Genomic DNA, 26,983 nt, shown 5'->3' on the forward strand with positions numbered 1-26,983 from the left:
CACTATTTCTGGTAACATTACATTATCAAAATAATGAGTTAGTTGTGGAAAAGTACTTTAGCCCATTCTAGTCAGAATATATTCTTTCTATTAGGACACCCTTGGTAGTATAGATACAGAGGTCCACACCATTAACAGAAATCTGATGATACATACAGTTGTGGCTGAATTTGGTGCTAATACAAGTGACCTCTTTTCAAAGTTAAAATCCTGCTATATGAAAGGTATGTAGCAGTAGAAATTTGGATCTTTACATGCTTCCTCTGGAGATATACTACACTTTGGTATGGGATTTAACTCCTAAGAGCATCTTGTGTGTACTGTCTGAGATATCTATAACAACTTCATCTGGACCATCCTTCTTGTGTGTGAGCAATGAAATCACACAACTTCACATCTATTGTTGGATGGCCATGTAATTACATGACAAGTTTTACAAGCAGCAGTCTCGTTGTCTTGTCTCCGTTTTATAAGTACAGGAAGGGGATCGATGTCTTACTATACAATACTGATTTTAATAAGGCAGAGGTCCTTTATTTCTGTCCCAAAATATGCCCACACTTTTCCAAATTATTCTGTTTTGTCTGACTTCATACTAAAGGTGGCATTGTAACTGTAACTGGGAATCCTATTCAATCTGCTGTCTTGTATTAGTTATTGTTTTACAACTTTTTACATAATCTATACATACATACATACAGGGGCAGTGGAGTAGGCCAAAGAGTGAGGGGGCCAGGCCAGCTGAAAATTGAAGACCAAAAAAAAAAAAAGGTCACAGCCTGCTGACAATAGCTGCTCTCCACCAAATATATCTCCTTACACATACGTACTAAGTAGCTTGCTACACTGTTTCTCTGAATACTGTGATGCTCTATTAGAGTATCCAGATGCTGACTGTTCTATTAGAGTATCTCGATCTTTTCTTGCAAACAGTGTCCCAAAAAAGTGGGGGGGGGGGGGGATGGCCCCCCTGTTTCCACCGCCTATGCATACATATATACATACTATATATGTATGTATGTATGTATATACACAGTAAAAAATGGAAGGGGACACTTCAATGCCCTCCTAAGATAAAGGAACAATAATGTTATTGACTGCAGACAAGTCTGCTCTCGAAATGTCAAGGGCTTTATTTTTACATCAGTAGCATACAATTGTGATTATCTTGGGTAAACTTAGCAGGCATACTGGACTATTTAAGCAAGTTGCATCAATGTTATTTTGTTCTCCTTTAAATCAGTTACCGGTTTGTGATTTAGTTTCTTTGGTCATTCCTGCAGATGCTGAGTAAAGTAAAAAATTTGAGAATTGACTTATTTTCACAAGTTACACTTGTGCAAACTCCACTAAAAGTAGACAATGTTGTGAGGTTGCACACTTACCTCAACTCAAAATTGCTAGTCAGACAAGTGGGCTAGGCTCCAACCAACATTTGCTTCTTTCGTACTCAACTTCATGGGAAGTATTCACACCTTGAGTGTGTGGCACATTCCATAGTAAACTAAAACACGCTTAAACTACAGAACTAATAATTTATGAATAAAATATCTTACTGGTAGAATCCGACTGACTCAGACATTTAATATCTGTGCTCTACCATGGTACAAGACTTCAGCTTTGTTTTTAAAAAATTCAAAAAATATTAAACCATGTGTCACATGAATCTTCTTGAGATGTCAAAGGACCGACTTTCCAAAGGATTCCCCTAATTACATAGTATATTAAAATTATAAATTTAAAAATGAAGTAGGGATCCAAGTGATAAAAAGTAATGAAACAAGAGATGAACGATGATAGCTATTACAGCATAGTTCGGTGGGAAATTCCTACTTTGGCATGATATAGCAATTATTCTGTGTTCAATGCCAAAGTAGGGATTTCCCACCGAACTATGCTGTAATAGCTACCATCGTTCATCTCTTGTTTCATTACTTTTTATCACTTGGATCACTACTTCATTTTTAAATTTATATACTAGTTAGTTTAGTTTTTGTTATTAAAAGCATACAGCTAGCTATAAACATGTGATTGTTCTATTAGGGTGACTGCTGTATTAGAGTATCTCAAGTCAGCTAGCCTGCAAAGATGTTCGCTTGAAAAGGGTGTGGTCATCATGGTTTCGATTGATTATTAGAACGTCCCAAGTCAGCCTATCAACTTGAAGGTGTGTGGTCACTAGCTATTCTGTAGCTAGCGTAAAAGGGGTGTGGTCATTGTGGTTTCAATTAATAATGCGTAGAATAAAGAATGGGCGTGATCCTGTGACCTATCGTGAAGATACAGGTGGCTATCTAGTAACCGGTATCTCCGTACCATACAGTAGCGTGTATGCGCCTTAAATAATCTTGTGGTGTCTATTATGCTGCTTAAAGAAAGTGTTGATACGGAAAATTAACGCCTCAATATGGTTTCGTTGAATGAAGAAGAGGACAAGCAGCCTGATTGAAGATAAAAGAACAGACAAGGCACAGAGGGAACACACTCGTCAGAACCCCAAACGGCACATCCTACTGGTGAATTTGTTATTGTGGCATAAAATGGTGGCCGTATGCTGCTTCATTTGGCTTCTAGGCTTGCAACTGTGGTCAGTCAGTCAGTCAGTCTAAAATTCAAGTTTGGCGATTTAAAAAAAATTCTATATCTGGCCACCTGTAAGTATTTTGTTATATTTAATGTTGTATTATGTATTATATGGACTAGTACTATTCCATAAAGGTGATTTTCGTCTCGTAATGTCTCTAGGATGGTTGACTGACCTTTCTCACTCTTCTGGCACCAGTAGTGGCTGGTTTAAAGCTATTCCTTCAACCTCTCTTGGTTTAGCTATCCCAGGTCCAGAGTTTATTGTTGGTTTGCGTCTATGGCTTGGAGTTTCTCTGTTTCCCATTTCCCCATTGTGTACATGCCTCTCTTCCATAGATTGCTTTGGTGACCATCTTTTAGGCTGTTCCCATGGTCCTATGAGAATCTGCTGCCATGGTGCCTTAGTTAACATCCTTCATCATGCCTTATTACAAGACCATCCAGGAGTTGTTAAAGAACAATGTGCCTCTTTTGATGACAGTTCATGTCCAGGAGACATTTTCCATCCTGTTTATCAACTTGGTCGTCCTGCCTATTTTGATGTCTCTGTCTGCAGCATTACTCAGCCTGCTCATATTTCTTCCTCCACTTCCTGTGCTGGGGTGGCTGCTGCAGCTGGAGAGGTGGCTAAGGATGCGAAGCACCTTGCTATTGTGGAGAGGGTAGGAGGTGATTTCATTCCACTAGTTGTGGAAAGTTTTGGGGTATGGACACCTTTTGCATTGTCAGTTCTTAATTCTATTGCTGATCATACCACCACCTGTAGTGGCATTTCACCTAAAGTGGCCAGAAGAAATCTACTTCAACAACTCTCTGTTTGTTTATGGGTGAATAATGCTCGAATGATTTTAAGGTATTGGGCTCTGCAAGGTAGTGATGATGACTTCCCCTTTCCCTGTAGTTTTTCTTTGTTGTTCCCCTTTCCCAGTAGTTGTATTTTATTCATTGTATTTTTATTTGTTGTGATTATATAGTTTGTTTTATAGATTCTAAAAAAATCTAGGATGGTTTTCAAAGGCAGAGTTTTTGGTGGCGCACGAAATTTTCACCCGGATCCCTACTTAAACAGTACAACCGTACCATTTGATCATGTGATGACAATCAACTGGACTATGGCCTTTGTTGAACTTGTTCATAGTCATTACTCAACAAGTGACGTGTGCACTATTATAGTATAACTGTCACAAGATTATTTGTATGCTGCTATTTATACTAACTACTTGTGATGGTTGGGCAATAGTTGAAGATGGCCAAACAAGGAACTGTGATGGTTGGGCAAATACATGCTCATGCCCACCCTCGGCTGCACCTATGTGACAAGATTTTGGTATGTATATGAAATTTATGCCTCAGTGTGTTACCTTACAGAACATTACAAACAGCTACTTTTATCCCACCATATAAAGAAATTGATGAATTATATAAGTGGAATACTATCCCAACTGCTCAAAAGGGAAGTGGGGTAGCAAGAGAAGACTTCAAAATGGAGAAGCACCATGATTAAACTTGAGCACAAGGTTATAATGGACAATACTGGCTTCTTAGTGGCTGATATGCAGCAGAATCAGCACCAAAAGTATTTAGCAAATTGTATCAAGCCATCCCATAGTGCACCACTGATTCTCAGATCCTTACCAACATTTGCCACACATCCCAGAAAAGACAACTCTTAACTCAGTCTTGAGTAATCTGAGCAATGCTAAGGCATAGTGTGGTAGTGTACAATGTAGCTAGCTACCAACTATTATGTACGATTTGGACCATTTTTTGAAAAATCTTGGTCACATTTGTTATTGTTATTCTGTATGGGATAGGACACCAAAGGGTTTACCAGTGGTTTCAGGAAAGCCCTTTGGAATTTTACAATGGACACAACTAAAATATGAAAGGACTGGAAAATAGACTTACAAACAAGCTGAGAGGAACTTGCCTGAGAGCATTTATTTTCCATAGTAACTCACTGTATAGCTGCTAGGGGAATACTAATTGCAACAATTGTCTGATGTAAACTTTTGAGAAAAATGTTACATCAAGCCCAACCTGATATTAGCCCTGCAATTAAAACTAGTCTCTTATTTCTTTTGTGTTTAATGAAATGTGCACACTTTGTGTTATACATTACACATGTGAAGAATACAATACACAAGCTTTAAGGCTGTTGAGCATGTGATGTTGCTTGGATTTTGTGTTCAGGTTAATTGTTGTGAATACTTAGTGTAGTTTGGTGCACATTTTCAGGTGACAGGTAGTGATGGGTAGGCTTAACAGTATGTTGTAGTTAATCAGCCAGTAAGGTGCTTGCTACTACAAATACAATTATGTCATTTTGTTGATTTACACTTATGTACAGTACCAAAATAGACAGCTTCAATATCAATTGCACTTTATTAAAGACTTGTTTTAAGCTCATGGTTTAATATTGGCTTGACCAGTTTTTGTAACTACACTTCCTGTCACATTTGGAGGTTGGTGCAAGATGTTTGTTTTGGCTGTTATACTACAGCAAGCCCAAATTTAGGCTACTGTGTTTGATAGTCTGTAGGTCCTTATGTTTTTGTCATATCCATTAACAAATTACTACTTGGAAAATTTGAAATTTCAGGTTTTCTTACATCTAGGATTTGTCGTGAAATACAATGCAATAATAGCCTTTATCTTAGTTAATCATGGTTATAACAGCAACATCAGATATTAGTGCATTGTTATTATAATCATCTAGGTACTCTATTGAAACAGTTTGTTATTATAATAAAACACTTTACTACAGTACTGCTTAAATGTAACATCATTTTGCAAGAGCATGAGCAATTAAAAACTTGCTAAATAAAGGGCATGGCACCCTTTAGCTTGTAAGTACTCATCCTGTTTCATTTGGGATGAATACTTGTAAGAGAAACAGGTGCCACGCCTTTTAATTTGCAAGTTTTTTAATTACTCGCACTCTAACAAGATGATGTTATATTTGAACAGTACTGTAGAATATTCAATTAATTACTTTTAGTGGAAACTCCTTTTCAGAATTCCAACATTCACCCATTGTATATAATTCACTACATCGTCATTACATCACAATGATATAGATACACTAAATTCCCTGGGTAATGACATTTAATGTTGCTAGTGTAGCTGCTTAGTCTGCAAATGATTTATTTGTGCTGATGTATGTATACATTGTAAAAGTCTCTTCATAACATGTTAATCATCTGTTACTCACAGGACGGGACAGCACTACATTGGGCTGTTTATCACAACAAACTGAGTATCATCCAGCTACTTGTAGAACTTGGTGCAGACATAACAGTGAAGGATAATGTAAGTCACTACTGTGTTTAGTACTACTACTGTAGATATTAAGTGTGCTAGCAAATGTGTAAACACAATCACAACACCTATATTCTCAATTGTGTACATTGTTGTATAACTGCTAGTACAAAACATACAAGTCTTATTCAGTTATGTTTCTTTCATCTTGTTATATTATTGTGCTTTTCATTGCTATATCCAATCATCATTAATTTAACCCTTCAAACCCAGAATTAATTTTGGGCATGAAGTAATGTGTAAGTGCAAACTATAGGCAGAGTGTCAGGTTTCTATTATATTACTACAAGTATAAGGAAACATTATTTGATTATGGATCATAGAAATAAAAAGTAGGAAAACAAGGTGGTCACTTACACCTGCAGATATACTAGTGGACATTGTCAATCCCTATTTCAGCCTATACTCATGACTGAATTAGGAATTAAATGTCCACTGGTATATCTGCAGGTGTAAGTGATCTCTCTTGTTTCCCTACTTTTTATTTCTATGATCCCTAATTGAACTTAAAATTCCTCATACTTGTTTGTTTACATTTTTACTAACGTTATAGTAAACCCACGCATACTGCATCAAAAAAAAGGATGGCCTCAGAGTTGATGTTTTCATCTGAACATGTGTCCCAGGTATCAATTACTAACTTGAAAATGATATAGTCATTACGCTTTGCTATAAGCTATGTTCACCCCATTATACAGCATTATAGATGAAGAACAGTAGGAAAAGCACCTCTGCAATCAATCCAATCACCATGAAAAGACAGACAATTGGCAAGCCCTAAACTACTCGAGATTAAACAGTGGCCATTATGCTTCAGTGTCACTTATTTCAATCTGTTACACAGTGTTGCAAATAAAGAACATTAGGAGAAGCATATCTGCAATCAATCCAGTTGCTGTGGAAAACATGAGTGAGATACCAACACAGCCAAAGTGAAGCCACATGAATTGACTGCTTGCCAGCATTGTCAGGAATAAGAACTGGTATGTAAAAGAGGACAAAGGCAAGTCCATGATGCGTGTATTGTACTGTACGTACTGCGGTTGGTGAAAGGCACTTCTTGGGATGAAGCGACGTTGAACAGTGAAGAAATCTAGCCTGTAGTTATGTCCATTGTCGAGCTATGCTTGGCTGAAGGCATCAGTTAGTCAGAATAAAAATAATTCTGTTAATTTTTTTTTTTAATTCCATGGAAATATTTTGGAAGGGTTTGAGGTAGGGACCCGTCGATTTCGCCATCAAAATTTTTGGCATAATGGTTGGGTAAAAGCAATGAGCAAAATGCTGGCATAATAGGTGCAACTTTTGTGGAGTGGACATAAAAATTGCACAAAAGATCAAGATACTCTAATAGAACAGTCAGACATGCTAAAATATCGACAATGCATAGCTAATTGTTACAGGAACAACAAGTGACAATCGAGATACCCTAATAAAACAGTCACACATGTTAAGCAATATTAGCTGGCTTCTTGCTTTACATGTTAAAAGTAATTTCTGATCGAGATACTCTAATAGAACTTTAAGGTGAAACTGTAGCTTTACACTTGGAAATATTCAATTAACAAAGATCAGTGCTGAGCAAAATTTATAATTCTTGAGCAAAATATGGAGCATAATAGGTGAAAAATAAAAGAATTGCTGGAAAGAAAAATAGTTAGAAAAAAAAAAGCAAAATAGACTGGTCCCTAGTTTGAGGTTAGTCTAAAGACGTTTTTGGGCTTGGCTGTGCCTGACCAATACTGCCAAGGTGTCTTGAAGACAAATTGAGGCTGGTTTTAGGGCAATATTTTTTTGCTGGAAAAACCGAGTTCTGCATGATCCCTATTATACAGTACCACCATACTGTATGATATAACAGGATATTCTTATACATGAAATGAAACCTAATTTCCTACCTTATGTATATCCAACACTAAAGATTACTTTTAAAATGAAGCAATGAATGGAAGACACAGGTGAGTATAAAGAGTGGACTCAGGACCAGGGATCCAAGGACCCTGGGACCGGTGAAGACCCAACTTTCATGGGGATTTTGCAATGTTTATATACATTCTGTACTTTTACTAGACACTTCTGCTAGTCACAGTGGCTAATCTCTCATGGTCAAACCACTTTCTGTCTGTTGCAATTGTTTACACTATGTTTAATTCAATTACAAATAACATATAAGCACCACTGAAAGTTGCCTGCATTGAATACTAGGCTACTGTGCTACACAAAGAGCACACTAGCCTAACATGTCACCAGTTAATAAAGTTCAATGACATGAAAATGGCTTCAGTGAAGCGATTACTGCAAGGTACACCAGCAGCTCGATAAACAATCTTTGTGCAACGTAGCTAGCACATAAAGACAATGACCTGTTACCCTTTTAGAATAAGCCCCTGATTAATACATTTACTGAAGGCGTGAAGAATGAGTGGCCTACATACAAGGCACTTATAATTTCTAGGCAATGTACAAAGAGCAGTCCACAGGACAGAGAAAGAGTGGTCTAGGCTATTTCAGACTGGCCATAAAGGTATCTCAGTAGTACCAGGATAGAAAGTAAGTATGTAAATTTCCTAAAAATTCCACAAAAATGTTGGGTCCCCACAGGTCCTTGGAGTCCCTGAGTCCACTGTTTATACCTACCCTCTTTAGGCTCCCTTTCCTTGTGCTTTTATCTAATCCAAACTTCATTATGGTCAATAAGCTACAAGTCACATGATCAATTTGTGCTGTCCAGACAATGGAGGTACCTGGATAATAGAGGTTTGGATAAGGGAGATTCCACTGTACGTGCATGTTACTGTACATAGGCTAGTCCCTACTAAACTTTATCACATGGTTTCAGTGATCAGCCAGTCCACCTTCAATAAACTCAATTAAAATAGAAATTCAGTACAGTAAATAAACAGCCTTTACTCATTGAATAAATGTTTATTTTCTGTCATCATTGCTGGAATGTAATCTGTTGTATACCACTGGGCAATTGGAAACAGTGGAAATGGAAAGTGGAAATGGAAAACGGAAATGGTCAAATCGTCATATAAATGTATCCTAGAGTGAAACCCTTATTTAGTGGCCATTTCTTAAATTTCACCTTCTTATAAAGACCACCTCTGTACAGAGACCACTTTATAATTAGATCTTCATGGCATACTGACCACTTCATGGTCACCTTTTATAAAGATCACCTCTTTGCAAAGACCACCTCTTCACATTGCAATAATAGCTAGGTTCCAAACATCTTATGTCAGACCGCTTTATCAAAACAGGTAAAAGACTATATAAGCTCTTTGTTGATACAGTATATTTTAGTGTACTAGCTACATTTCACTTGCATGGAATATTTTTGTATGACACATTCAGTACCATAGTATTATCTATGCTGGTACAAACTAAGCGATGATGGTATATGACTTGAGTGAAGTGTGGACAAAGAGATGACATTGATTTGAGCCATGAAATACTGGGTAAGATAAAGTTTTACACATAAAGCAAAATATCAGTACAAATTTTAGTGTGTATGTGATAAATGTTCACTGAGCTTTCATCAATTATTTGCATACAAAAGACAGATCGTTTGTAATGCCTTCAGGGTAAACTAATTAGAATATTGAGTTAATACTCAGATTGTAAATGGAATAGCCGTCATAAAAGTCTCTGGTAATTTTCAATAATAGCCATGCAGTTTTAATGAAGCCAAACATGTGTGTCAGGCACACAATTATGACTACCAGATAAAATGCAATTAGGAATTAGTGTAGTTGGTACATGTTCACCTGAGACCCTGCCAAATATAGTAGTATCAAAGAGGTCAACATGTGTTCACTCCCAATAGTTTTGTACTGTAACAAGCATGTTTTATGTTTTAAACATGTTTGTATACCTGAATTGTACATACTCTATGTATGGGATATTTTTAAAGCCTCACAACTCACTTGTTCTTGCCTGTATCAAAGCACTTTTTTAGTTGGCTTCACAGTGCTACTAAATGTTTGGGCAGCTGGCCCTTGTAACAAGAGTTAGTAACAAGAAACAAGGGCTAGGTTAAGGTGAACAGACTATAGTAGATGTGTTAATTAAAACCATCTCACCATCAAATTTGTAGAGCTTCCAATATACTGCTTCTAAACTGCTATTACTTGTAGACCATACAATATGTTATATGTAGTTAAAGCACCGATGCACATGTGTATGAAAAATACAGTGTGAGGGTGTGTGTCAAGATGTTTATATAGTACAATGCAAAGCCAAGTGCTGTATTTGTCTCGAGACACCCCAAGTACTGTATTTTTCAAATACACAAGCATGGGTACTGCTTTAAGTATTTTATTGCACTTCCTGGCTGCATTTGGTGTATAAGACTAAAAATTTGTAAGGGTGATGAGCACCACAGGTACTACAAACACACCAAGTTTAATCAAAATCCGAGAGGTGACCCTAAATTCTTTGTTGATTTAACACAAAATGACTCCCATCATAATGCCACACATGTAGCACTCTTTTTGTTGTTTAAACTTCTCACTGCATGGGCTCCGAGAAAATATTTGAACAACAGATATCACATGCAAGGGCCAGGCTTGCATCGATTATGCTGGCATAAGTTTGAGCATAATAAGGAATGAAAAACCTAAAGCATAATGGTGGAATAATGGAGCATAATTGCAACATATGGGGTAAATTTCTGCCACAGTGAGTATAACTTCTGCTATAATAGTCACAAATTCAACAAGGGATAATTTGTTTTGAACAGTGAAATTATTCCTGACAACTAGTAGAAACAATGCACTATAGTCTTGCTGCAAGTTTACACTTGACAGAATGAATGCTTATCATTGTGGGTTTAGTTTTATAGGACACATGCAGTCATGTGCCAACTAGCACAAAGGCATGGCATTTCAATTTAGTTGAGCTTCATTCATTGAATTCTAACATGTAGCACCATCTGAACTTTGATATGGTGATTATGATTATTGAAAGACAATAGTTATGATGGAAGCTCTTATCTAGTGAATGTCTGGACATTGAGTCTTTGCAAGTCTGCAGTGAGACTGAGATTAACGAATGTGACCGAATTTTGAAAACTGTCGATCTATACACTACTACTTTTGCAATAAAATGCATTTAAACACAATGGCTAAAACAAGTTCCAGAAAAAAATTTTGCAAGTTTTTATTACCTCACTGGTTGGTGAATTGAGACTCCAATGGATAAATCCTGCACATCATATTTTTCTGTTCATAGGGAGTTCAAAAATGTTTGTTTCATCTCCATACAAGGAAGGGTTTCTAAGTTACAAATGTTTGTTTATGTTGTGGGGACGAAAGAACTTACCGACGATCGTTCTTCAGTTAATTCGCCTTACTTCTCAAATACAGAAGTATCTCTTGGGAAAACACTATACCGTAGTGGATTGACAAATTCATGACAAACACAATGAGCCAAGATTCAACTCCGTATGCCATTGTGTCAGTAAGTTATGTAGGTTTATGTAAGTGCCTGTAGATTATTTTCTTGATGGCTTCTGTACATATTGATTTATTTGCTCGTCTGGCTGTCTACTGCTGTAATTCCCACACTGCTCAACTTATGAAGCTGAACCTATCTGTCCCTATAGACAACAAAGAATAAGTAAAATGAATGTTGAAAAATTGATGGTTTTCCAAAATTAGTTCACAAATAAAGATCAAGATTCTCTAATAGAACAGTCAAACACTGTAATAAAATAGTTATCATACATGAAAGATAAAATGAGAACAATTTAATCCAGGATATTAATATGTTCTTGGCATGGTGCTGCAAATGCCAGATACAGATTGTACTTAGCAATTTTGCTGTCCTTTGAATACCAATTGCTACAACTCAAACAATTGATCAGAATTATTAAGAAACCATATCTACACACAAAATTACCATGATATATGCCTAGAGTTTCTGAGGGACTGCTCATATGTCCACAGATCTCCTGCTCTAATATGCCTACTAATTCTGGAATACATTCCCTTTTCAAGCTTTTGCTACTATTTTGTGTGCTGCAGTTAAAGTGACACTTCTCCATTCACATTAATTTTATTATAATTATGAGGAATTTTTCTGTACAAAATTCAAAAAACACATAAAATAAAAGCATAATGCATTTATGATACTCACAAAAACAGGCATAGTAGGTAGAAAATTGGGAAATTCCTAAAAGCATATTAGGTAAATTACTAATTCTATGTATATACTGAGGATTATTATGCACAAGCAATGTATCACTTTAGGTTAGCAGTTTCAGCTATGCTATGCTTGTTACGCGGCCTTACATACCTTAGTTACAGAGAACAGTAGATGAAGTGTGTCTGTAATCCACTTAATTTGGAAGTAGTATGTGCTGTACTAAATTACAGAAAATTATGAAGTATTCTGGTTTAATCACAAAATAGTTACTAATCACAAAGTAGTTACTAGACGCCAAGTGCAAGAAAACAAAGTGATTTATATAGTAACCTTGAGGGGCCAACCAAGATTGTATTGTCCAGGCACAGGAAGGGTCAATGGAATCTGAACCAGGGGGTGGGAGTACCCACTTTTAAGATCATGTTGAAACTTTCAGCCAAAGCTACACGCACAGAAATACATACCTTCACATGAGAAGCCATGAAACCATCATGCAACAGCAATGTCTCTTGTGAACTGCAACTATCAAACCATTCACTGTATTAAACCCAGAAACACCTGTAATTTTATTGCTGTTTAGTCCTTGCTAGGCTAACTACATAAACTACAGCTAGCTACAAGGGGAAAACTATTACTTAGGGGAAAAGGGGATTGTCATCATCATCCGAGCCCTGAAAGGCCCAGTACCTCAAGATCATCTTGGCAGGTTGCATGGGATGAATGTGTTTTGTATGTAGTGACTAGTTCTGTTTAATGACCACAACTCTTTGAGTTTGTAGAACATCATCTCTTGACTGTAGAGATATCAGCTGGATACATGTTACCTTATAGGGATCAGCTATAAACAAATCAACCTGTAGAAATATGTGTTGGAAACAAAATCATCTTTCATTGTTAAACATACAAATATTTTTAAACAGACAAAAAACTGCACACAACACTTCTTCCTTTGTTCCAATATTCCTGCAGAAAAGAAAAAAAAAACAAGTTAGAAGGAAGCACCAAAGCCAGTTAATGGCTGGCTTTGTGGCTTGCAATACAAAAAGAAGTGACATCTAAACCAAAATAGCCAAGCTGTAAAAAAAAGAGTGCGGCCCCCAAAAAGGCCAGGATGAAAAAAGATGTGAAATCCAAGATGGCGGCCAAGAAATCGCTGTGATGGTAGGTTAATGGAAAAAATTTTAATTACGACAATTCTGGTGAATTTGCGTTGCCTCCTCCTAGTTGGTTTAGATTTCATTAACAAATCATACAGTAAATTAAATTTCAAATGTACAACCATACATAAGGGTATCAAATCAATACAGTAATGAAATAAAAAAGAATCTTAAAATTCCATGTCTCTCCCTTTAATATGATATTTGTATTCTGTATTGTTTGCAAGTGTAATCATCCACTTTTATCATTTGTAGAGTGGTTGGACTCCCTTAAAATGGGCTGCAGAGAATAACCACATTGACGTGGTCTATTACTTTATAAGGAGCTGTAAACAAAACATTTCACAATTTTCACAGGTAAGGAATGTCTACAGCAACGTGTTACAATTGTGACATGTCTCTGAGGTAGCAGATTTGGGTGCATTTAAGTGTGACTACTGTTACTACATTAATGAATTATTGTGTAGTATTATCCATAGGGTTGGTTCTTACTAAGGCTGGAACAATATTCATATTATCTGATATCCTGATATTACTTCAGTATCCAGATAATAGTTTGAAGCCAGTTGTCAATAATTTAATTAAAACAATTTCTTGTTAACCTTTCTTGCTTTCATGTTAATCATAGCTACATGCAAATTTGATTACTACAGAAATGTTATGTTTGTTTCTGATCTAAAGTGTTGGAAAACACACGTGCTCATTCATAGCAAGTGATTTCACTATTCATATAGTACCATAGTACTGTATATTAGGGATCATGTAGCTGTGGGCTTCTTGGCTTTCAAAATCGCATGAAAAATATCCTAAATTTACCTTCAAAACAGCTTTGCAGTATTGGTTAAGCATAACTAAGCCCAAAAATTCCTTCAGAGCAACCACCCCCATTCCAACAAGTTTCTATGGAATTTAAAAAAAAATTTATTTAAGTAAAATTTCTACTCACTAACTGATGCCTTCAGCCAAGCATAAATCAACAATGTGCAAGGCTGCAGGCTTGAGTTTTGTACTGTTCAATGTTTCATCCAGAGACTACCTTGTGTATTGTATAGCTACAGTGGGTTGTATAGTGTAGAAGGTTCTTCTTAGGTATTTATTAGGAATTATGGCTTATTTATCATGTAATATTTACCTGGTAGAATGTTTACAAAGTATTCTGATCACAACACTCAGCCATGGTGTTCAGTAAATAGAAAATGAATAATAGCGAGATAACTTGTACAATGTATATAGTGTCCACTATAGGTACAGTATAACAGGCCGGATCAGTAGTCCATGACTTGCTTGACTACACATGAGCATCCCAACTTCAATAGCGGTATTGCTACTGTGAGTGGCTGCATAATATTTTAGCTGTGCCCCTGTAAACATTTCTTGATGAAATGAAAAGCTGAAGCATTGTACATTAATAGTTTAGCAACATAATTATTATCGCGTAGAAACTCTGCTGCACATTATGAATGCCTGACGAGTTTTGCAGCAACTCTACTGGCTACAGTTAGCTACCTACATACCTATCTTCAATAGCAAACTAATACAATACTAGTCTGGCATTTGTACATTAACATGCTACAAATTGTGCGTGCTTCCTGTGGCATAATTACTATTGTAAAGCAGACGTAACTGAAGTAGCCACAAATAAACTAACATAGTGAATACAACACTAATAGCCAAAAGTAATCATCAAAGTGCCACACCCAGTGCTATACATGACATCACTCCAGGTGTCTATCATCAATGAAACAGTAATATAAAACAGAAACACAAGTTCATATGATGTTTTAAGTGTACTAAAGTACCGTATATGACCGTATAGAAGCTCGGGCGTTTATTTCCTATAAATCATTTTTGACCCGGTGTTTAAACGAGACCGACGTTAATTTGGACCCGGGCGTTTATTTCTTACTAGCCAGTCGTTGAGAATGGCAGGTGCCAGTACAAGTACCTACGAAATACGAAATCCATAGCCCATCACGTACATAAACCCATTTGGACTCCTCTGCTGGGTGAAACATTGGAAGTCGGGCGGAAAGATGACAATGACCACGATAAATACACTATGGCCATCACCAGAAGAGAAAGTATAGTCGAACAAGACAAGACATCATAAGACTGGTGACGAGACATCACTGTATAGTTAGCAGCTGACACGAGTTTAGAACTCCTTTCAGTGCATATCATTAGCACCCTGGCATTTAAATGAGCCCCGGCGTTTATTATGACAGTGCCCTAGCTGTACCCGGCATGTATTTGAGCCCGGCTTTAATACGGTCATATGCGGTACTTACTTTACTAGCCATTAGTATACAATGCTAATGGCCAAAGTACCACCCAAGTGCTATACATGACATCATGCCAGGTATATAGTGTCAACCAAAAAAGCAAATTATATAATTATATCATTGGAACAACTCCTTGGAAAAGGCCTTGTTAGTCCAAAGTTGCTTAGATAAATTGTGACGCAGTCTGAGAAAACTGGTCTTATTGCCTGTTTAAAAGTATCAAGAAGTGCTAACTATAAGTATTCAGTGTGATGGAGCTCGCCAATGGATGAAGCTACATATACCAAATTTTCACATGTTTTATGCTATATTCCTCATCTTCCAGAGCATCCACTGTACAAGTACCAAACAGCTAAGTGCAAGTAGCTGTTTATAGAAATTAAAGTGGAAGGCATATGGATGGATTAGATTTAAAATTGAAGGACATTTACAACACAGGTCTGTATTCAACACTGCAGAGCTGTACAGCCACATACAGCCATCCCCAGGCTGGCCGGAACTCCATTAGAGCCCCAGAGTGCTTGTACAGATCACCACTGTGCTTGGTAAAAGTAGTCAGCAAAAGCAGACCACTCAAGTCTAGCTGATTTTGATTATGAAATTTGATAGTTTATTTTTGTAGCTTTGTGTTCTTGGTGAAAATCAAATCTGTAGTCATGGGCAATAAGATTGGTTTTCCAAAAACCAGTCACAATTAACCAGCTCAGAAAAATTACTTGAAAAACGTTTTGTACAGGGGGTTTGGGGCTCAGTACTCTGGAGAGGCTTAATTCCTCTAAAAATATCTCTAACTGTGATTGAGCAAGTATGCTTGCCTAACAGCTAATGCTTAGTTAACTGCAGTTCCAACGATTCAACTAGAGTCCAGTATGTGATTACAAGATATATCTACTTGATGATTAATAATTTTATAAAACATTACTGCTAAAGTTAATTCATGTAATCAGATTTCCATTGTTTGCCAATCAAGTTGAGATAACATAGATGTAACACTGAAGTATTTGGAGTAATCACTAATTACAAATCTAGTGGCTTTCCTTTATACCATCTCCATTTGTTGTATGTTAAATTGTGTGTAAGGGGACTAAACGACTGCTGGATACTTGAGAATGGGGCATGTATATGTTTAATAGTATTTGGGTTATACATCTTGTGCATACTGTCCAAACTTTCTCCTAAAAATGCCAGAGTTGAGTTTGCTCGACCAATGATTTCTGGGATGTGTGTAAAGCAAGACAAATTCTGAGAAATAGTCAAGCCAAGATATTTTGCAAATGGTACTCTCTTAATAGTTCGATCATTCAGCAGGTAGTGATACTCAGAGGGGGAAGGCTTGTTTGTAACTATACTATTAGATGTTCGCGCTTTGTAAAATTCAAAGGTAACTACCAGATCTTTGACCACAGAGCTAATTTAATAATGTCATTTTGCAAGGTTTGGGCTGTTAATGTTTTCATAAATCAATACATTATCACCATAAAGCTTCAGTACAGAGTTAATATTGATGAATAGAAGTAATTATAGAAGGGGGCCCAGCAAAGACCCTGGGGTAGACTAGAGGGCACAAGAGATGGTACACTAAACTTGTTGTCTACAGGTACTTAGCTTGTTGAGTTCTATTGGTGAAAAAGTCACATTCTAAACATGCTCCAGAAATTCCATAATATCCAGTTTCTGACATGGGGTACTTTGTCAAAGGCCTTTGAAGAGTCCAGAAAAAGAATATCACCTTGGTCCCCAGAATTGAGACATATGGCTATGTCATGTATAGTTGTTAATGAGCTGTGTCTTGCATGAGCAATTCTTCCTGAATCCATGTTGGGAATCACATAAGATAGAGTTTGTCTCAAGGTGTTTGTACACTGAACTACTGTACATACTATGTACTCAATGATCTTACATGGTATACTTGTTAGGGATATCAGCCTGTAGTTAGCAAGATTTTTATGTGATCCTTTCTTAAAGATTGGAGTGATACTGGCAGTTTTCCAGTCACTGGGAAGATGATGTTGATGTAGTTATACTTTAAAGCCATCTTATAAGCAGTCCATTTGGGATCTAAAGGCTCTATAGCTTTGTAGCTCAATTTAACCACACCATTCACCATGTGATAATAGTATTGTATGGGGATGCCCCTAGGTCTGGTAGAGTAAAGGCATCCTCCTCAGTAAAGACAGATAAAAAGTGTTTGTTGATAGTGTCAGTCTTCTCTTGTGAGTCACTTACTGCTGACCCATTGATTTCCAGTGGTGACTTATGTAGGAAATCTCATGACAATGTCAAACTTCTAAATACCAGGAAATCAACAGCTTGGCAGAGGAAATGTCCAGACACATGAAATGTTAGGAAATGTCACAACATGTGTTATTTACAGTATACTGGTTTACTTCAGGTCTGATATACAGTGGAATCTAAGCCAGTCACCTTTGGGCCAAGATTTCTTGGCCTTAATAGGCAGGTGGCTGCTTTAACAGGTGGATTAGGGTATACACTTCTCACTAGGGTAATTTAAAGCTGGTCTTTTAAAAGAGGTGGCCTTTCTTTACAGGTGGCCACTAAGGCAGGTTCCACTGTAGCAATAAAAAGAATATGACTGGAAAATTCAACACTGACAATTCCTGTACATTTCCATACTGATATTTGGTCCAGAAATCTCACCTTTTTTCCTATTGATTCTAGGTTAAGGAAGTAGGAGAGAAAGTGGTAAACTGTGTGTGCTATAACACTGGGATTTATCTTTAAGTTGAGTTGATTGTGTCTGTGTCTGTGCCACTGCACAGACATGACACTCATAACTGTTGCATGACTATAGTACCAGTATCAAGTAGTTACTATGTTGAGCTAAAAAGACGTTCGTTCTGTCCAGAAAGTAAGCTATTAAGAAGCAAGTTATGAGTGCTAGCGTTGAGATTTATCCTTCGAGTGTTTTGTGTCAGTGCCACACCATGTCAGACATTGGTACTGGACACCTAGCTGAATGCTAACAATGCCTGTCTTATCCAGAAAGTAAGTTAATAGTAAGGACATTTTGTTTTTGGCTTTGTTTGATAAATGTAGTAAGCAACCACCAGCGAGACCACAGGTTACTAATGATTTAGTAACCCAGCCACAAGTTTCTATTGGATTTAGTAACCTCTGACATCAAAGGAAATAATATGTAAATTTTCTAATGGAATTAGAAATAATCAGTCATGGGTACAGAATCAAGTATAGTGATTAGATGTCCACTAGTACATTTGCAGGTGTAGACAACCTTCCACAATGTACTTTTTAATTCTATGACCCTAATGAACCATAAACCATAACATACAATGTACTATATCTGTGTGTTTGCTTTTAGCCATGACTAGAATAATGAGTAATAATCACCCACCTAATCAGTTTTCAAAAATATGAACAAGAATCTTTTAATAAAGTTTCATTGACCTAAGTTCAAAAGTTCCATTTGCTGTTTTGGATGAGTACACTTGATAGTCTATTTTGCTAGCCATCAGTGAACTAAGATCAACCAGCTATGTTAATTATAATACTTATCATCATAACACAAAAATGTATTATAAAATACCACTAAAGCAGTTTCTCCTGTAAGCTGAATTAAAGCAGTATAAACTGTTATTATGGTACAGATATTAAAGGAATTTTGTTAATGTGTGTTCCTTGTACTCTTAATAATTTAGAGCAAATTAGAGAAGTTCCTATTAAAGTTGTGACAGTTTAATAAACCACCACCTCTATTATTTTAGTACAAACAAGTATACATAGGTAGAGTATAAACATTATATAGAACTTTCTGAGTTGTCTTCTTTGGAGCGTTTTCTGAAGTATACTTGAACTGTTTCAGTTATCATTCCTCAGACCATTAATAAGTGTTCATATAATGTTGTTTCAAGTTGTAGAACTAGCAAATAAGATTAGTTTGACTAGTTTTGATGTTTCAAAGTGTGTTGTACTCGATTAAGCTAGCTATATATCTGTAATTACTAGAGTTGTACTGATAATCGGATTGGTAATCAGTAGAAGCTGATAAAATTAACTGTAATTACCATAATTGGAAATCGGTTGTAATGGGCTTAGGCCAGCAGATTATGGGCGTCTGGATTCAGTGGAATGGAATGGTGGACTGGAACGGTACTTTGGTAATTTCAATTGGTGGTCACCTCTTTATAAAGACCACCTCTTTATAAAGACCGTTTTACTTTAATGTTTAAAGTGCTGCTATCTTGTTGTTTTAGAGTGTATCCCCATAGAATGGTCTTATTGATCAGTTGTGCACCACATGCCTAGAGTGATATCTGATTGTAATATAGCAATATACCCCATGCAAAAACAGTTTGGCTGTATGAAGTGATGTCCCCATCAAACTAAAAGTAACTGACAACTAAAGGAGCTATTATTTGGGTGAGGCCAAGAAATACTGACAAATAACTTGCTATAATTTATAAAAATTTGGTCCATCATCATTCACTCGTACAGTCTTGCTGCATTCCTAATTAATTCCCTGTAACTCTAATTGGCTAGTAATTTATTATTATCAGCACTTTACAGTGACCAGCACTGAAGGTCTGACAGCAACATGTGCTGCAGCCTTAGGATTACCTAACCTAATTCAAGGACTTAGAACTAGCTGCCTTTTTTCTCCTCTACAACACCGGATTATTGAGAAAGGTACCAATTTACTAGCCAATTAGATTTGCAGGGAATTATTACAGTCAGACTGCACAAGTCAATGATAAAGGACCAAGATTATTGTAAATTATACCTAGTTGCCAGTATATATTGACATTCATTTCTAGATATGGTGCCAGTTGATTTTAGTTTCGTGGACACATACTTTTTTGTATAGTCAAACTGTTTTTTGTATGGGGTATATAGCATGTATTGTATCATAAATCAGATATCACTGGCTTTTCTAGGGGACATAACATGTGACACACAATTCATTAATAAGACTGTCTTATAGGGCTCTAAAACAACAATTCAGATATTAAAGTAAAGTGGTCTTTGTAAAGAGGTGGTCTTTGTTAGAAGGTGGTCTTTTAAAAGAGGTGACCACTAATTGAAATACCTAAGTACCGTTCCATTCCACCATTCCATTCCATTCCACCATTCCAGTCCATTCCACCATTCCAGTCCACCATTCCATTCCACTGAATCCAGACGCCCACAGATTATTAGTCTATTGAGCTTCAGCAGCTGCAATACCACTGCAGGGCTGGTGTCAAAGGCTCTGGTATGTACTTGGGCAATTTGTTTATGTTTTGTGGTGACCACAATAGTAAACTGTGGTGGTTCAAGCCCTAGCCTACTTGTCTGACTAGCAACTGCGATTGAGATAAGTATACAATTTCACAGCATTGGCTTTACTAGCTCTACTTTTAATGGAGTGTGCACAAGTATAATTGTAGAGACCTACAATCGGGTATTGGTTAACTATCAGTAAAACGGGGTAAAAATATATCGGATATCGGTTTTCCCTAAAAAGTGGGAATTGGTACAACTCTAGTAATTACTGTACTGTTTCCACCACATAACTGTTCTTTCTTAGTTATAGAGTATTAGAGCCCTCACTACTTTATGGCTAATTAAAGGCATTCTTCATGTCCTTTAATCTTCCTACAGTGGAACCTCTCTTATCTGGGAAGTCTGGTGGATACTACTGTCTGTATCTCAGAAATATCTGTAACTAATAAGTGGTTGCTAATATGCTGAAGTAACTGTTGTAAATTATTATTATTGCTGTCAGTTTGTATTATACAGTTTGTTGGGTAGAAGTCTCTACAGAGCATTTATGGTCACTCCCCTTGGCTGTAATAATGTTTTATCACCTAGCAACCAATTATCAGTACAATAAATAAGCCACCAAACAGGTAAACCACCACCTTTAGGCTTCCTCCTTGTGCTTTCATCTAACCCAAACTTCATTATTGTCAATAGATTACCAGCAACGTCACTATTTTGGGCTGTCTGGACAACACAGGTGCCCAGATAATATAAGGGAAAACAAAAATCAAATACTCATTATGGAACAAGGAATTTGATTATTTAGTTGTTGTTTACACAACTGTAACCACAAATCCATTATTTTATAGTGCAAAAATCAGCCTATGTGAAACTGCATAATTATGAAATTTTACAGCTGTTCAGTCTAGTATTGTTTATAATAACAAATAAACATTGCTCACCTGTTAGCAGTTGAAATGATTATCTCCAAGTCTGGTTTTCAGGTATTTGACTAAGCATGCATTTGCATATACACTCAGTGGCGGATACAGGGGGGTTGCAATGGTTTCAGCTGAAACCCCCTCTGAGAATAGTGCGCGCCCCAAATTTATTAGTGGGTGATAAAATCACCACGAGTTATACGTAGTGTGTTACAGTAGGACCGAAACTTTCACTTTTTCCTTTGAAATCACAATTATGGTGTTGAAGAGCAGCAGGTTGTGACCTTTTTTTTTTTGGTCTTCGACTTACAGTAGGCTGAAGTTGAATGGAATCTGAAACCCCCTCTGAAAATTTCTAGATCCGCCACTGACACTACTGATTTGAGATGTACAAAAGAAACAACACGTCACTCTAAAATAACAGTATAATCTGTCTCCTTATTGTTTCTCTTCAGTACAGTGTCATTATCACTACAAAATCAAATCATCTACAGTGCTTATTGTCAACCACCAAAAAAATTTGTGATGGTGTCATCTCTTATGCAATAATGTGCAAGGATACCACATGTGCCAAGTAGTGTTGTTCCAGTTCTCAGTACTGGAGCTATATAAAAGTAATTCCAGTACCAGTAATTTTATTCTACATGTAATTCCAGGTATAGAACTAGAACTTGAGCTATAAAGAAAATTAATAAACTACTGGAACTGATTCCTAATAATGTGATTTGTTTATGTGATAACTGTTTGGCACTTTGATACTCCTACTCTAAGTACCATAATTTTGATAACTCTGTATCCCATAATTGAAATTTTAGATCATCACAACAATTGTACATAAATTCTTTACTATGATCCTACAAAGAATGGTACAGTTTAATGGTGGTAATTTTATTTATTTGGCTAGCAACTTGTACTATTCTTTTTATTAGGACTGTTATCTGCTAGCATTATTTCAGTATAATGATTATTGGTGACAATCATGGTAACATACATATTAGATTAAACCTAGTGATGAAGTAGCTTTCATTAGCTGTTCCTACAGTCAGCAATAAAATGTTGTGTAAAGCATTAATAAATGTGACCAGGCCTGCGAAAATAAGGAATGTGAACATGAACTACACTCCATCACATAACAGATCATACAGTATCTCAATACTGGAATGGTAATATCTGCATTCTACAACTTGTATTGTATAGCTAATCAACTGTTTAATAAGTGATGAAAATTACATGGCCTAGCATAATGACATAATAAGTTATGAATCATGAAAGTTTTAATTTTATGTGCCCACATTCCCTAATTTCTCAGGCTCAGTCACAAACAAAGTTACACTTTAAATTATATGTACAGTATGACATTAGTAATGGTCATAGTGCCTGTGTGCTATATTATTGTTGGTGTATATTTAATACAGGAAGACCAAGCCAGAATCAATCGCATGGTAGCTAAATATGAGAGAGCTCATCCTGAAGTAGTAAAAGGTAAGATTGAACCTCCTCCATAATCACAAAGTATAATATTGCAGTTCCTTTAAAATGTTCACACCACTGTCACTAATCACCATTTGCTTGTCCAATGCTCCCTTCAATATCTCACTGTTTACATAGCAATATTAATGCTAGAATGAGTAAGATCAAGCCACACAGTATGGTATGTCATGAGGCTCAAGAAGCCAGCACACCACACTGTGGGTATATAGACAGTAAGAAACCACAATTTTCACACATATGTAGCTCTATGATTCCAATTTTACTGTAGGGATGCCCACCAGCAGAAGCTCATAAGCGTCATTGCTTATAAGCCCCTACCATTACGTAAGGGAGTCCACATACTAATTTTGAAGGAAATCTACCTAGCCGTTCCAAGATATGTACAAGCAACCAAAGTTTTTTGTTTTACTTCTTTCCATAAATTTGGCTCATTAATACAAATCTCAGTACCAATTTTGGTTGAAATATGATCAAGGTTCGTTATGACCAATTATTTGCATAAAATAATATCAAACTTTTCCAAGTGTACAGAGTAAACTACTTTGAGAATCAGTTGAAAAATGGTCTGTAGCTAGTTAGATTAACCTTTATAGGTGTGTCTTTTAGTAACCTGAAAGAAACCAACATTAAAATCACCAAGATACAACTCAAAAACCAACAGTGTGTAACTATGAAATAATATCATGTGAGTGGGTCAGGAACAACTGGTCTTATCACCCATGACAGCAGATTTAATTATTCACCAAGAATAAAGATCTCTGTGTGTGTGTTTGACATGCTGGCTTGTTTAACTCTAGTTTCTTCTGTTGTTCTACTACTTTTTTGCTATGATCCCCATCAAACTCTAATTTTTCCTTGTACTTGTTTAATATACATATAGTTTTTATACAATTATATTGTATAGCTTTTATGACTTATAACAGTTTAGAAGCAGTCTCTATAAATTTGATGTGAGAGTTAACTAGACCTGCATAAAATATGTGAAAAGGGGTCTTATAACCTATTCAAGTTTGACGAGTCATACCCCATCATGTGTTTAATCCACTGACTTACAATTACATCCAGGAATAGTTCTACAGTAGGAGTGTAAGGTAACCATATTTCAGGTTGGTACCAAACACACAAGTCACGTTATGGATTGCCAAGTACATACATGCAATTGGAAAGGTGATAAGACCCCATTTTGAAGATCCGGTCAGAAATGTAGTTTTAGGTCTCTGTTGGACTAAGTTGAATTATACTCTGGCTGCTTGTGTGAGCATGTGCATGTTTACAAATACACATCAATTAAGGAATCCGCACTGTTCCTATACACTTGAAAATGTGAGTGTAAGCAGTCAAAAGGCTCTGTGTTGAACAGATGCTAACCAAATACATAATTCAGAACGCACTATAGAAGTATAGCAAAGCTGAGAAGATACTGTTCTGATTAGACATTTCATATTTTATTACTAAGCAGTTATTAAATACCATTTATGTAATAAGCGTATACCGTATAGCGAGTTATTTTTGAAACAGAAAATTCCGTACAAGAAGCAAACTCTGAATTGTGGTGTCACAAATTATGAAGATGCGTGAATGTTTGCCAAAAACTGACTTACCGATGGAATAATTTCCATCCCTGTACACTGGAGAGAGAAGACTGAGGGAATCTCAAGTGGAGTAAGTTTACTGGCTCAATCATGCTTGATTGTAGCTAGCTAGCTATAGCCATACTGTAGACTTATAGAGCAGACAGCATCAATTCTCATTCTGGATCAATCACCTGCTTTCTGGTTATTGACATAGTAATGATACAGTTTACCCATTATCATCAGGAATAGTGAGCTAAAACTCGAGGAATACACAAGTGAATTGCTGAAAGTTGGATTGTTACTTTCACTTGTGGGAATTTATTTTTGAAGAATAACCGGACATGGGAATTTATTTTCAAAAAGAAGGACCTCTTCAAAATATCCGAAAATAAAAACCTTTCGAAAATTACTAGCTATACGGTATACAAGTTAGACTCCTATATTTCTAATAAATATGGCATTATTTTGTTGAAGAGATTTGAAGAAATTGTTTATTTAATCATTGTTAACTTAATTCATATTGCAAAAGAGGTACTTTAGTTCTGTACAATACAATGACTTCTGCCCAGAATTTTACATGTCTGAGTTTTTCAACTATTGAAACTTCTACACATTACAAATGAAATGGCTATCTCATAGCCATTTCGCTTGCAATGTGTAGCCATTTGTCTTGTACCTAGTATAACGTTTTTAAAATCATTTACAGTAGCACATGATTCTAACTTTGTTACTAATGCTGAGACACAACATTGCTAGAATCATACAGTAAGTCAGTACAATTGGATTATCCAAACACCTGTATGCCAGTTCAATCATAAAGGTGTTCAGATAACTGAATTTTTTGGATAAATGAAGCCCATTCATTTATATAGAGAGTTCTGTTCAACTACTCTAATAGAATGTATTCCTCTGCTGAAGAGTATAATACATACTTCAGCAGGCAGCTTGTGTTACCATCTCCTGTTCATACAGGATATTTAATGCTTGGGCTTCAGCATCATGGGATATACATTGATATAATTGTTTAGTTTTATATAAGTAGCTAGCTACAATTTTTTTCTTCTTTTGTCTTACCAGGGCTGCAGTTATTATTACTTTTTTAATAACTGGTAACCCTGAGACCCCTTTGTAATTCTATTGTACATGTAATGATCAAATTATGACATCATCATCATCGTCACTTACGTATGCTGTTTGGATAACTAAGGCCCTACTGTACTATATTAATATTTGGATTTTTCTAGCTAAATGTATCACAGCCCCACGATACCTTCATGGCATCTTTGAGTATTAGTTAGGTACAACTAAGCCCAAAATGCCTTTAATATAACCTGAAATGCTTCCAATAGGATACTACAATTTTTTAAAGTTATCCTGTGGAGTTTTCTACTGACTGGCTGACTACCTGACTCACTACCTGAGTGATATACATTGTACCTTCAGACAAAAATAGCCTAATAATGGCTAAGACAAATGGGCTTAATTCTTTTAATGTTCAACGTCACTTCAGTCTATGAAATTCTTTTTGGGATAACCCAGTTCATACAATGCATGCTTCATTGTCTCTTTCTTTGCCCCATTTATCTTTGCCAAATGTATTTAGTGGTAGGTTCACATGATGGCTTCCCTGCATTTATAATGGAAATTGTCTGAGCTTTCCATTGCAGAGATACTCGTCATAGTGTTTTTATATTTACGTATTGCTGTGTAATGGGCTGAACATAGTTAAAACAAAGTGTAATAACCACTTCAATATTTCAGTATTTCATAATTATGACATGTGTTCAGATGAAAACAATAAGCCTAGTGCTATTGTTTCTTGTATGCACATTCATAACAATGTTCAGTGACATATCTAGGATTTAAAAAGAGGGTTTCTGAAAGTTGGCATAGCTGAAAAATAAGACATTTGAGGACAGAAATTTTTAAGGTTTCAGAAACACTGAGATTGGATTGTAGGCTGCTTTTAGTTAACAAGCACAATAAAATCTAATGCTTTAACCTGTAAATACTATAGCTAACCGTAGGGCAAAAAAGGTGTGACTAAGCTGTTGTGTTGATTGCTCGATTAGAGTAGTTACTTGACTGTTCTATTAGAATATCTTGATCATTTTTAATGCAGTGGGAGGTGAAAAGTGAAGTATTGCTGAGGGTTTAATAGTTATCAGTAAAGTGCAACTGCATACATGCTGCTGAAATACAGTGGTAATTCTATGGCACAATTCTATGACAAATTGTCAATGAGTCATGAGAGGTTGAAA

At 36.3% G+C, this 26,983-nt stretch overlaps 1 protein-coding gene across 1 annotated transcript in view; it reads left to right on the plus strand.

The window, feature by feature from the left end:
* Nucleotides 1–2,735: 2,735 nt before the first annotated feature.
* Nucleotides 2,736–26,983, plus strand: part of LOC136247852 (uncharacterized) — a 65,291-nt gene continuing 41,043 nt past the window's right edge. Inside the window, exons 1-6 of the mRNA XM_066039673.1 lie at nucleotides 2,736–2,853; nucleotides 2,923–3,290; nucleotides 3,827–3,913; nucleotides 5,803–5,898; nucleotides 13,470–13,571; nucleotides 23,073–23,139. Of these exons, the coding sequence (XP_065895745.1) occupies nucleotides 2,736–2,853; nucleotides 2,923–3,290; nucleotides 3,827–3,913; nucleotides 5,803–5,898; nucleotides 13,470–13,571; nucleotides 23,073–23,139 (838 nt within the window). The remainder of the gene's footprint in view (nucleotides 2,854–2,922; nucleotides 3,291–3,826; nucleotides 3,914–5,802; nucleotides 5,899–13,469; nucleotides 13,572–23,072; nucleotides 23,140–26,983) is intronic.

This window comes from Dysidea avara, chromosome 2 (assembly GCF_963678975.1).
Source record: "Dysidea avara chromosome 2, odDysAvar1.4, whole genome shotgun sequence".
Lineage (NCBI taxonomy): Eukaryota > Metazoa > Porifera > Demospongiae > Dictyoceratida > Dysideidae > Dysidea > Dysidea avara.